The sequence below is a fragment of the Cimex lectularius genome, unplaced genomic scaffold, assembly GCF_000648675.2.
Source record: "Cimex lectularius strain Harlan isolate CLEC.00 unplaced genomic scaffold, Clec_2.1 scaffold203, whole genome shotgun sequence".
In the NCBI taxonomy this organism is placed as follows: domain Eukaryota; kingdom Metazoa; phylum Arthropoda; class Insecta; order Hemiptera; family Cimicidae; genus Cimex; species Cimex lectularius.
The window spans coordinates 567940-581366 of NW_019392774.1; the positions used below are offsets into that span (position 1 = coordinate 567940).

The window sequence follows — 13427 nt, forward strand, 5'->3', positions numbered from 1 at the left end:
AGTTCTTTTTTTTTTGTTTGTCTTTCCACGGTGTGTGTGTACAAACAAAAGGAAAAGTGAACTTAGAGATACATACATATATAATTGTATTAACAACAAACCCATCATTGATGTGACTAAATGCCAGGACGCACCTGATCGTCTAAAGTAGTGAGATTTGGCGACCAGGAGCTACAAGTTCATCACCTCGCAGTCTTGAATAATTATAATATTTTTAAAATTTCAAATAAGAAAAAAGATATAGGTTGGATTTTTTTATTTGGATTGACTGCACTACAGTAGAAATCAATTTTTGAAAAAAGGTCAGAAAAAGCGTCTTCTCTTTTCGGCCCGGAGAAACAACATTTTACATACACAAGCGTTAACGGTGAGTATGGTCTCCATCGTCTGTGGTGTGAAGACCCTCTCCACCTGGTTTACAACCGGGCACTTCTGCACCTCGAGGAGCTTGTTAGGTGGTATGTAGGTGAATATGACTTTGCACTTCCTCCCGTCCGGCGTCTTGACATCCACCTCCTCGCCGAGCTTGAACTTTGTCTCGACGTGAAGGAGATGCGAGTAGGTCTTGAGGACGTAGACGCCGGAATAGTAGTTGAGCTGGAAGTTGGTCGGGAGCATTTTGACGGCGAACTTCCTTTTGAAAAAGTTGACGCCGATCTCGGCCAAGTAGTCGTCCAGGTTCTCGGTCTTGATCAGCTTGTAATGGACACCGCAAAACGGGCGCAGCGGCGCCTCCATTTCCAACCTCATCTTGCTCGACAATAAAACAGAAAGGGACTTTCTGACACTAAAACGTTTGACGCCATCCTCTTCGGCACTCATACAAGACTTTACGCATCCCATCCGACTGGGTATTGTCCTGAAATATCAAACGGCTATAATTCTAATTACTACAATCAAATAACTACATAACGAAAAATATAAAAGAAAAGGGAGGGCTGGGTCATCCGCAGAAATACGATTTCGTATGAAACTAAAGTGGCATTAAGACGTTTCCTCATGTGTACGTGTGTACAAAAGGCAAATAGACCGGTTGAAATTGTATATATTTTATTAATTGATACAGTTGTAGTGATGGAAAGGAGTGAGGCTGCGCGACCGGAAACGGAGCTTTGGCGATTTGTCAGTTTTGAGGATTCTCTCGAAGTACATTCTGCACACGGTCGAATTGACATTGAACTGCATGACGACGTCGTCCTGGGAAAAGTAGCGTACGATCCTGTTCACGGTCGAGCTCTTTTGAACCTCGACGAGTTTGTTGGGCGGTTCGAACGAATATACGACCTTGCACAACCTCCCGTCCGGGGTCTTGAGTTCCATCTCTTCGTTCAGCTTGAACTCGAGCTCGAGCTTCAAGAAATTCGAGAAGGTGTAAAGGACGAAGTGTCCCGATTCGTAGTTGAGCTCGAACGTGTCGGGCAGGATTTTGACGGCGATCTTTCGCTTAACAAAGTTGAGACCCAACGAGGCGAGGTATTCGTCAAGCCCCTCGGTCTTCACAAGTGTGTACGTGAGGCCGAAATATTCCTTCAGAGGTATATAACGCTTTGTCTCTACAAATTCTCTCTTTGTATATTCGCTTTGGACATTTTTCTTTGAAGAACGTCTGTGATTCGCGCCACAAAATCTTTTTCTCATCCAACTTACGAATTTCATCTCCCTGCAAAGAAATTCTGTTTAGCTTTAAAAAAATGGATTTCTTTTCTCGTGTCGAATCTAGAGTGGTTTGAAATGGTCAACAAATGGAGAAAAACCCTTACTAAACAATATAAAGGATACTTCCATTTAGATATAATGTCTAGATTCATTAGGTCGTTCGTCTATTCTTCCAACGCTGTAACGACTTATTTCTCAAAAGACAATGATATTTCCACCAAATCTTTTAAAACATGCACCAAAGACGATCAAGGTATAGATATTGTCGAACTGAAGAAAAATAATAGTATTTATGTATTTAAAATCAATGTATTTAAAAAACAAACAAGTTGATAACCTTACTAAATCTATTTTGAATAATTATTTTACAAATACACAGGTGTTAAATGCTTTAGAAAACCCAACAAAAACATCTCTCATCATGCGGGCCAATTAATATCGCAAATATGGACTTAAAAGTCACGAGATAGTTTGAATTAGGGGTAGTTACAAATGGCTGAAGATGGATAGAAACGGTTAAGGAAGGGTAGAGATGATTAAGGATGTAGTATAGTTGGTTAAAAATAGTTAGACATTGTGAAATACGGTTACAAATTGTTAGAGATGGTTAAAGATGGGAAGAGATGGTTGGTTGTGAATTAACAGTATCGATAGTTGTTAATTAACGTTTAGAGATGGTTCTGAATTTAAAATTTAGAGATAGTAAGGGAGATTGTAAATTAACAGTTAAAGCAGATAGTTGAATTAGGAGTAGTTATAGATGGCTGAAGATGGATAGACATGGTTATAAATGGTTGAGGAGGGGTAGAGATGATTAAGGATGTAGTACAGATGATTAAAAATTGTTAGAATTGTTAAATATGGTTACAAATGGTTAGAGATGGTTAAGGATGGGTAGAAATTGTTAGAGGTGGTTATGAATGGGTAGAGATGGTTAAGGATGGGAAGAGAAGGTTAAGTTTTGGCCGAGATGGTTGGTGGTGAATTAAAAGTTGAAGATGGTTAAGGGTGGGTAGAAATTGTTAGAGGTGGTTATGAATGGGTAGAGATGGTTAAAGATGGGAAGAGAAGGTTAAGTTTCGATAGAGATGGTTGGTTGTGAATTAACAGTTGAAGATGGTTTTGAATAAACATTTAGAGATCGTTAAACAAGGTTAGGGATGGTTGTGAATTAAAATTTAGAGATGGTTAAGGTTGGTTATGAATTAACAGTTATGGCTATGGCTGGTTAGAGGTGTTCAAATTATTTTGATTTATTAGCGAATGGAAAATTGTAAACATTTATACTAATGACTTAATATATAGTAAATAGAGTATGTGAGACTCTTCGTGTGGCCTGAGGCCAATAGCCCGGTTATTTGTTTATTAACTGTCCATTTTATATCGTATCAATGATTTTCTAAAATAATCAATAAATGTATAGTAAATTATGTTATGTTCCCTAGCAGGATTTCGAGATTTTTTTTAGTTCGGAAAAATCGTGCTTTGTTGATCTGATCTCTGCCTTTGTAATTATATTTGTCCGGGTGTAGGGGGGTCCTGCACGTATTTGCCACGCCTGGATTGGGCTTTTATTTGAGATATGCGCGGCACACAACTGTTGCATGTTAAGTCCTTCTGTATGACAGGAATTATTTTGCTTACTGTTACTTATTTGTAGTGTTGTTTATTATAGAAAAAAAGGATGTTTTATGGTTGATAATTTGCCATAGAATGTTTCTTAAGATTTTAAACATTGGAGTGTTTTCGATCATCCTGGTCCGCCTTTCCTCGCTGTATGTAAGACGCATTTCACCATCAAGTGGGTTTATTGTAAATATTTAACTAACCCTGGTGTGTAATCAATATTGAATGGCATGGAGGCCCTGACGAAGACAGTGATACTAATGATCTGACCCTGGCATGGGTCCCTAGGTACTCGGGATATGGAGGCCCCGAAGAGGGGGCCAACATGGACCCTACTGTGGTTTAGCATCCTGCCACAAAAGAGGATCTCTTAAACTGATTCCAAAACTTGGTGGAACAATACCACAGGTAGGGTGGCACGCGAAGGGATCCATAGAAGGACCAACCGCAAAACTTACAAAAGAATTACTGGAAGGTAACCGCAACCGAACCAGGATTCTGGTTTGACTCCTGAAAGGCCACTTAAGAAAGCGCATGCACCGGACAGAAGCACTGAGCAGATTCTGCCAGGAAGAGGAGGAGACCGCAGAACACGTTTTATGTTTCTGTGAAGGTGTTGGTGCAGAATCTTGCAACTAGGAAAATTAAACCGCAAGGAAGGTGAGCCGTTGACAAAGCTATGGAGGCCGATTAACAACCTGAAGCTGGCCAGTGAGTTATGAAAAACAGGGAGCACAATAGATCTATTCAGAGCAGAAGGCCCCTATCTCATCATTAACAGCTGATGTTTATCCATAGTCATCTCTTGGCCAAACTGCCGTGATGTCTAGTGTGTATCCATCTCTACACAATTTTAACCATTACAAACTCAAACTATAGTGATACCTGGTGTTTAAATATCCTTCATAGACCTACCACTGAAGATAAAGAAATATCGAAATTTCTGTCATACCAAAACAGCGAGGATAGGCGGACCTAAAGAATAAATCCAGTTATACAGATTTTAATGAATTGTGTAAGTTATGAAAAGTTTAAATAAAAAAAAGACAACAATTAAAAAATTGTATTGGACGTTTATATTTAACGAGGTTGTTCTTCATCAGCCAAATACAGCCTTTTGGCCGTCACATTTCCGGTTATGTAGGTCATGAGAGCCCTGTCCAGATAGAACTTGCGAATTATTTTCGACATCTTCTTGTCATCGTGGTTCTGGTACTCGATGAGCGTGTCGTCGCTCTCTTTCTGCACAGTGACGTACACCTTCTGAAAGTTGGGCAGGACGTATTCGAACTGTTCGTTGAGCTTGAAGTCGAGCTTGATGCTGCTGACCGGGGTGCCGAAGACCATGCGGTACGCGTCACCGTTCACGAAGACCTGGAAGGACGGCCGAAGTTTCATGAAGACGCTCCTCACGAGGGAACTCACGCCGAGCTCTTTCAGGTATTCGTCGAAGTTCTCGCTCGAATGCAACGTATACTTGATCCCGGAAAATTTGTCCATTTTTGGCTGGGTCTGTTCGGTTTTTTAATAGGTTTTTGTGTTCAAGTGTGAAAGCTAGACAATTTATAGCCAAATTTTATCCACTGTAGAACATAAACTAAGAAAATGTTTATATACAAAAAATTTTTGGACATCTTTCATATTCAAATATCAAACATCTTGCATGGTTTTGCATTAAAAGTTCAAACCGAAAATTATAAAAATAATGATTAAAAAAACAAGATTATTTTCAAATTTACCTTCTTTTGTAACATCACAAAAAAAAGTGTTTTAGAATAAAATTTTGACTAGATCGCAACAAAATTTCTGTACTTAAAAAAATAAAAGAATTTATACCTTTTACTATGACCTTATGATATGGTGTTCCTTTTTTTCGAGAGGTTATAATTTATGATTTATTGTAGGCACAGTTGTACATAAATTAAATCTGGAATATCCCGGGTGATTTGTTTTTGACCTCTCAGCAAACATGACCTGTTGTAAATGTTAAGATGTTAAATAATTCTGTAGTTTAATCGTTTCCTATCATCCTGGCAGCCCTTGATCTAGCACCCTTGACCAAGACTAACCAAATCTGTCGTCTTCGACCATCTCTATCCAGATGTAGCACCCTTGACCATGACTAACCAAATCTACCATCCTCGACCATCTCGATCCAGATCTAGCACCCTTGACCATGACTAGTAAAATATATCATCCTCGACCATCTCGATCCTGATCTAGCACCCTTGACCATGACTAACCAAATCTATTATCCTCGACCATCTCTATCCAGATATAGCATCCTTTACAATCTCTATCTAGATCTAGTGTCCTTGACCATCTATACCAAAACTTAGCAACACCTTTGGGACGAGTTGTCAAAGGGTAAAAAGTCGCCCAGTTTGACAGAGAATTTGAAGGAATAAAGAATGGCGTGTTGGAGGGTGGCCACTTTTTTCTCCTCTCACTGTAGTATTCTTGATCCATTTCTAACCAGATCTAGTATCCCTGAACATTATGACAATCTCAAACCACCTCCACCAAGCCTTAACATATCTCACTAACCCTACCAACCTTTGCCATCCCTAAGTATCTTTAATAATCTATATATTACCTTTAATATCTATAAATAATAATCTATCTTTAATAATCTATAAAGACCTCTAAGGATCTCTGGTCTATTCTTAGTCCACCCCTAATAATCCATGGCCTTTTTCCTATCTCTACAAAGCCAACCATCTTAACTATCTCTACCACCATTAAAAATCTGTAACCTACGACCAAATATACAATCTTTAATCACTCCTAACCATCCTTAACACCAGCTTTAACCACTTCCACTAATACTTATCTTTGAAGTAAATGTTGATTGTGTCCTTCAATCCATTTTTAATCAATTCAACCACTTCTCATGTCTAACCTGTGTATACTCATCCCTAAATCTAAAACTATCACCTTTAAACTGAGGGGGTGTTTAACTATCGTAACAAACCTCAGCTGATGATGAGAAGCTGAAATGCATTTGCTAGGCGAAAACAGAACTAGCAGACCAGGATGATCGAAAAACGCCGAACTACAAGTTCACCAGCCCGGAGGCCTCGAGGGACCCAACCTGCAAGATGTTTGAACTCCATTCGCCAAGAGTTCGTGCGTTTGATTTTGTTCGTAAATTATGTAAATGTGTTAATCCTACCTATTCAAATTTCATGTATAATATTTGTATGCCGGTGACGTGTTACGAAGTCCGACGGAGCCCCTCCAAACCGGCCGAGAGCCAAGAACAAATGTCCAACGAGTTGAAAACGCACATTTCTTGAGACGGGGCTTCGTCTGATCCTGATTTTCTTTTATTGTTTTTATTATCCTTGTAACATGACACCTCAAAGCCCTTGACCAATGTCTACATATCGTCCGTTGAAAATTTTCCGAAAAACTTTTTTTTTGTTAATAAAGAATCATATGTTCGAAATTGATTCAAGACAGTAAAGGAGGGGAAGGAACATTTGCTATTTTTTTATGTATACCGAACACTTTAAAATACCGAAATTAAATGTTAAACATAAGATAGAATAAAAGAAAAAAGCAACTTACCAAATATTTCCCCTCGAAAAGTATCGTGTTTGTCAAATTGGATCTTGTGACGGCCGTGTCAATGTGGAGAGGTCGGTGCGACACCGTGGGATGTCGAAGAGAAGCGTCGATCAACATCCCATGACCCGAGAAAAGGCGAGTCTTGGACATATTTCGATCTCACAACTTTCCATCCTTCTGTGGCCGAAAGACGACCGGGCCATGTCGAGGATGGATGACAAATAAAGGGCTCGATTTGAAATTTGATTTTTCAATAAACTATTTTACGAAAAAAAAAATTTCATATGTGAGTTAGTTGTAATTTAATGAAAGTAATCATATTGGTTTTAATTTTAACTTAAGAAACAAAATAACTGAAATTACGCTTTAAACACAACAAAATCATAAAGCCTAATAAGAGCCTGACTGCTAAAAACTATTATATTAATTTATGTAACATTAAAATTACAAAATACAAAAACAATTGTCAAATAATTTATGACTACTAATAACCATTAAAAACCACTAACAATCCTACTACCTACTTACCACCTACTTATGCTCAACCATCCTGCTGGCCCTTGGTCATCTCTAACCACACCAGCCTACCATTAACCATCATCCATCCTTAACGATCTCTACACTATCCATAGATACCATTAACAACCTCTAACAATCCCAGCTTATACTCAACTCCTGCTCACCATTAACCTCTCTATACATCCTTAACACTCTCTACTCTATTCATGACTACCATTAACAATGTCTAAATGGTATAACCTCTAATAATCCCACTTATACTCATCCATCTTGCTGGCCCTTGGTCATCTCTAACCACACTAGCCTACCATTAACCATCATCCATCCTTAACGATCTCTACACTATCCATAGATACTATTAACTACCTCTAACAATCCCAGCTTATAATCAACTACTGCTCATCATTAACCTCTCTAAACATTCTTAACAATCTCTACTCTATTCATGACAACCATTCACTATATCTAAATGGTATAAACTCTAACAATCCCTACTTATATTCAACAATCTTTAAATATCCCTACTCACATCTAACGACCTTTAACCATACCAGCCTACCGTTAACCATCATCCATCCTTAACGATCTCTACACTATCGATAGATACCATTAACCACCTCTACCCATCCTGAACAATTTCCACACTATCTGTGACTACTATTAACCATTAACAACCTCTAACAATCTCAGTTTATACTCAACTACTGCTCACCATTAACCTCTCTATACATCCTTAACTATCTCTACTCTATTCATGACTACCATTAACTATGTCTAAATGGTATAACCTCTAACACTCTGCTCTAACTCTCTGCTTATACTAAACAATCTTTAAATATCCCTGCTCAGATTTAACAGATCACAAATACGATTTTTTTGCTTCGACCAACAATCCAATAACTCAAGATCAGCCATTTTACATTATTCCATTAATTTACAACTTTTGTAATTCATAAAGCCAGCGATAGATCTATGTTTCCAATTACAGACCAATATCTATTCAATCCATGTTCTCCAAGATATTTGATTCCATTATTTGTTAAACTTAAAAATGGCATTAAATATTTTATTATACCTCAGCGACATGGTTTCTGCTCCAATAGATCAACTGTTACTAACCTGCTCATGTTTCGAAATTATATCTTAGATGCAATAATCTCTGGACACCAAGTAGACTCAGTGTACAATGATTTCTCTAATGTTTTTGATAAAGTAAATCTCACAATACTGTTAAGGAAACTAATGGATTATGGTTTCACCGGAACTATCTTGAATCGGTTATCCAGCTTTCTCTCCGACAGAAAACAAATAGTCAAAGTAAAATAATTTAAATCGTGTCCCTTTGCGGCTTCCTCAGGAGTCCCGCAAGGGTCTTTATCTTGGGCCAGTTTTGTTTCTCTTATTTATCAAGGATATCCATCTTGCTCTCCCTTCTGCTCAATTTTTATTTGGTGATGATCTGAAAATCTATTCCAAAATTACTTCTTCTGATTGCTTTCAATTACAAAATTCTATCAATAATGTGCTAACAAACTTGCTCTCAATGTCTCCAAATGCTGCACAATTACATTCTCTCATAAGAAACAACCTTTTCTTTATCATTACGCTCTCCATGATTCTCTTTTAACGCGAATTGAGGTCGTAAAGGATTTTGGTGTACTTTTTGATCAAAAGCTCAAGTTTAAAGAACATATTTCTTCAATAAAAAGTAGATCTATGAAGATGCTAGGTTTCATCATCCGGAACACCTATGAATTTAAAAATCCTCTATGTTTCGTCCATCTTTATAAAGCTTTTGTACAACCCATACTAGAATACGCTACACCTGTTTGGAACCAATTATATCTAAATTATCAAAAAATTCTTCAATTTGTATGAAACAAATAAAAAAAAAAAAAAATACAAACAATCTTTCTCCAAACTCTGCCTACCCTGGAATTCGTTCTGAATTTAAACTTTTCGAACTGGCACTAAGAAGGGATTACTTTGATATTGTTTTTGTATTTAAATTATTAAACAATCAATCTTGTTGATAGTCCTTCTCTCCTCTCTCAGCTACAGCTACACATCCCTTCGCACTCTCTTAAAACCCACAAACTATTTTATATTGAATTCCAAAGCTCTAACTACACGCTCTCTTCTCCTCTACACAGAATGATGATCGAGAATAAAAACATCTGCATAGCATGGACTTAGTTATTTGTGAAAAACCATATCCTACAACCCTACTTTAGTTGAATTTTCTTACATTTTATATTTTTGTAAGTGCTTTTATATTTCATACTGTTAAAAATTTATTACAATTTATTTCATTTACCGGTTCACCTAAATCTTGCTCTCTTGTCTTATATATCTACAATGAGCATTATTTTCATTAAATATGTACCTAAATATTGTAGGTTGAATTGTCTTTCAGCTTTATTTTGTTTCTTTTGCCTTAATTTGGTTAGTAATTATGTCTTTCATTTTTGTTGTTGTTCAGTTTTTACTCTTTAATTGTATTTTTATATTTATCATTTATATTTACCATGCTGCAGTCAAATAATTCAAAATCTGCCTGTATTTCTTCTATTTATAATAACTCATGGCTCCGAGAGACGACATGAACAGGATGTTTGAATTTAACCAAAACTTCCGAATAAACCTAGATACCAAAAAAAGAATGGGAACAAGAGGGAAACACCTCTTTTAAGAATGGCACCATCCTCTGGTACACAAGAAGGTACAGGGGCAGGAGTATTTGAACCTGGAATCAAATACTCAGAACCCATGGGAAAATACACCAGTATCTTCCAAGCTAAGATTCATGCAATCGAATGCAATGTACTCAACTCAACCTAAGTAAAGGGTACAAAATAAGAATATTGCTTTCCTGTCAGATTGCCAAGCAGCCATTGAAGCACTAAGCTCAAATATCATTAGTTCAAGGATTGCGCTGAACTGCAAAACCAAATTAAACATATTAGGTATGCAGAACAGTCAGCATCTGCTGGGTCCCAGGACAAATGGGAGTAGACGGCAACGAGAAAGCGGACACCCTTGCAAGGCAAGGAGCTGCTACACCGCTGACAGGACCTGAACACTTCTGTGGCATAGGAACTCACACTATTAATGAGTATCTCAGACAGAAGGACAAACAGAAAATGAAGGAACTATGGAATTCACTTATTGGACAGACAATCCAAGAATCTTCTAACCAATTTTGGAAGAAAAGAAATTACAGAATGTGTCAAGGTAAGCAGGAATAAACTGCGAATCCTAATAGGATTCCTAACAGGACACTATTGACTGCAAGTTAAACGGACATTTAAAGAAGATTGGAATAAACCAAAATGGCACATGCAGATTCTGCAAAGAGGCAGAAGAGAAACCAACACATTTACTAACAAACTGCGGAGCTACACTAGCCCGCAGGAGAAAATGTTTTGAGATGCATAATGTGACCATAGAAGAGCTTCAACCCGCTACAATAGCTGTTAAAGGGCGCAGTATACTATACCTTGAAATTATATCTGCATCTATTTATAATTTACAATAAGCTAGCAAAACTTTATTAAATCCTGCAATAATCTGAAAAATCTCACATTTTTCAAAATCTGAAGTATAAATCAGTCAATATTCAAAGAACAGCCTGTTTGCACTATTGCTTCAATTTAGAATACATAATAGATTGATAAAACTTTAGTATTGTTCTAAAAATATAATAGACTAGATAATAGTGAGGTCAAGTACGCTTTTGTGAGTTCTATTCGGGCTGACCAGTGTAGAAAGGGTCTTCAGAAACCCCGCCTGTATGACTTGCTCCACTGTCGGTTCATGCGCTTCCTTCTTGATTCATACAGGCATAGTAAATAATAAAGGAGAAAACTCGGTAAAAGTAGTAGCAGGTTCACAGTCGACGACTATACCAGGACAGGTCCATATTGGTTTTACATTTTACGATTGTGATGCTTGATCATCACCAATAGTACTGAACTTTGAGTGATTGGTGACGATCCAAGTTCACTTCCTATATTTACAAAACTTAACTTATCAAAAACTATTGGTGGTATCTTGTAAATTGTCCCGTTTGAGAACAAACAAAACGATCAAGACCAGCCCTTTGTTTAAACATTGCATCGCCTCGTTGTATCATTGCGTAATGCTTTGTCGAATACGGTAAATCTTAGAAAGGTGTTGAGATAGAGAAAAAACAGTTGTTTTGTTTGTTTTATTAAACGTACACCGAATCTATGTACACATTAGCTTATATTTTAATAATGCAAAGTATATAAATAAAAACGTTCCTCTTCTTAAACACTCTAAGGAAAATTGTGGTAACATTCTTTGACACTTTTATACAATTAGTCAGACTGGAACTCTTATTTTAAAGAGTTTTACAAGGAAAAAGGCACTCTTGTTTTGAAAAGAAAAATGGGAAAAATAACTATCATTTGGAATTTTTTTAAAAAGAAATTTTCTTCAGGGGGCATGAAATTGTGTAAAAGGTCTTTATTTACACTTTGTACACAAGGGGTTGATTTTTGTTTAGTGAAAGGGGTTGTTTTTTTGTTACCCTTGTCAAAAGGGCGTAGCAGTCAGTCTTCGCATCGCACGTTGTCACAGTTGTTGCTCCAGAACATGCAACTGCCGAGTCCCGAGTAGCAGATGAGCACGACCGCGGAGAGGAAGACGAGGCTGCAGATGGTGCAGGGCTTCTTCTCCAAGAAGAACCCCGTCAGGTAGAGGACCATGAAGACGACATGGGTCTGCAGAAGGGTCGGGTTCACCGGCTTCGGGATGAGCAGAACGGGGATGAGCCATTGGAGACAATACATGACGACATCTCAACAGGATTTACACGACATCATACCCACGGGCTTTGAAACAGTCAATCCTGACTCTGAAGTCTGACCAGCGACCAGTGACCTGACTCTGACCAGGAGGCGGACGTCCACGGCCACGGCGAGACGACGCGAAACGCGACGGACCGAATCGATCCGCCTCGACGCCGGAGGACAGGACGAAAAAACACAGAATACAAAATACAGAAAGGAAATAATTTGAAAAAAACTTAGAACTATAAAGTACTAACTAAAAAGTACTGAATCGACTAAGAATTGAACTTGCTGCAGGAATCGATATGCCATATGACTCATCGAGTCCGGGCCTTTATGAAACGACAACAACGGCAATTACATAAAAACACAAAAATAACCACCCAAATAAATAATTTGTAAATAACAAAGGATACTTCTAACTCGACAAGGTCAAAAAACACAACAAAACGTCAAGGTTTTATAAGAAAAGTAGAATCTAAGAAATAACATAACAATGACAATTTCAGTTTTGCACCAGTTACTACTACTCTCTAGTTTTACTCTAGTTCAGCCTTTTTACATTGTTTCTTAAATTTAAAATGCATATGCATTGATAAAACACTAAAAAATTCTACAATAATCTGAAAAATCTCAGATTTGTCAAGGAAAATAAAAAATGTCGGAGTCAAAATTCTAGCTTGGAACATCAGTTGGGTAACTTGTGTTCCCTTTTTAGGTTATTCCGTTAATTGAAAATACAAAATACTCTATAAAGTAAATAACAAAGAAAAATAAGGTCAAAAACACGACAAAATGCCAAGGTTTTATAAGAAAAGTAGAATCTAAGAAATAATATAACAATGACAATTTCAGTTTTGCACCAGTTACTACTACTCTACTCTAGTTCAGCTTTTTTACATTTTTTCTTAAATTTAAAATGCATAATGCATTGATAAAACACTAAAAAGTTCTACAATAATCTGAAAAATGTCAGATTTGTCAAGCCGAATAAAAAAGGTCGGAGTCAAAATTCTAGCTTGGAACATCAGCCGGGTAACTTCTGTTCCCTTTTTAGATTATTCCATTAATTGAAAATACAAAATACACTGATAAAGTACTAGAAATTTCTACGTTAATATGAAAAAATATGATTTCCTCAAAATCTATAGGATAAAATCAAAATTACAAACTTTCAGTTTCCAATAGCGGTCAAATAACTCAAAATCAGCTTATTTATAATATTTCTTGAATTTA

General features: G+C 37.1%; 2 protein-coding genes across 12 annotated transcripts; both read right to left on the reverse strand.

The window, feature by feature from the left end:
• Nucleotides 1–249: 249 nt before the first annotated feature.
• Nucleotides 250–13382, reverse strand: LOC106665993 (fatty acid-binding protein-like). Of its 11 annotated transcripts, none has more exons than XM_024227597.1 (3): nucleotides 13364–13382; nucleotides 6856–7113; nucleotides 866–1660 (listed from the first exon to the last, which is right to left on the reverse strand). In XM_024227597.1, the coding sequence occupies exon 3, from the start codon at nucleotides 1654–1656 to the stop codon at nucleotides 1054–1056; it is 603 nt and encodes a 200-aa protein (XP_024083365.1). In that variant the 5' UTR covers nucleotides 1657–1660; nucleotides 6856–7113; nucleotides 13364–13382; the 3' UTR covers nucleotides 866–1053. The 11 variants fall into 11 exon arrangements, with proteins under 11 accessions (XP_014248328.1, XP_014248329.1, XP_024083365.1 ...); XM_014392839.2 differs by lacking the exon at nucleotides 13364–13382 and adding an exon at nucleotides 7384–7471; XM_014392840.2 differs by lacking the exons at nucleotides 6856–7113; nucleotides 13364–13382 and adding exons at nucleotides 1761–1926; nucleotides 1999–2040.
• Nucleotides 11571–12450, reverse strand: LOC106665894 (bladder cancer-associated protein B). Its single transcript, XM_014392699.2, has one exon. The coding sequence runs from the start codon at nucleotides 12189–12191 to the stop codon at nucleotides 11952–11954; it is 240 nt and encodes a 79-aa protein (XP_014248185.1). The 5' UTR covers nucleotides 12192–12450; the 3' UTR covers nucleotides 11571–11951.
• Nucleotides 13383–13427: the final 45 nt, after the last annotated feature.

Bases quoted from the DNA above. Each gene is read 5' to 3' on its own strand.
- LOC106665993 (XM_024227597.1), bottom strand. From the start codon at position 1,656: ATGAAATTCGTAAGTTGGATGAGAAAAAGATTTTGTGGCGCGAATCAC.
- LOC106665894 (XM_014392699.2), bottom strand. From the start codon at position 12,191: ATGTATTGTCTCCAATGGCTCATCCCCGTTCTGCTCATCCCGAAGCCG.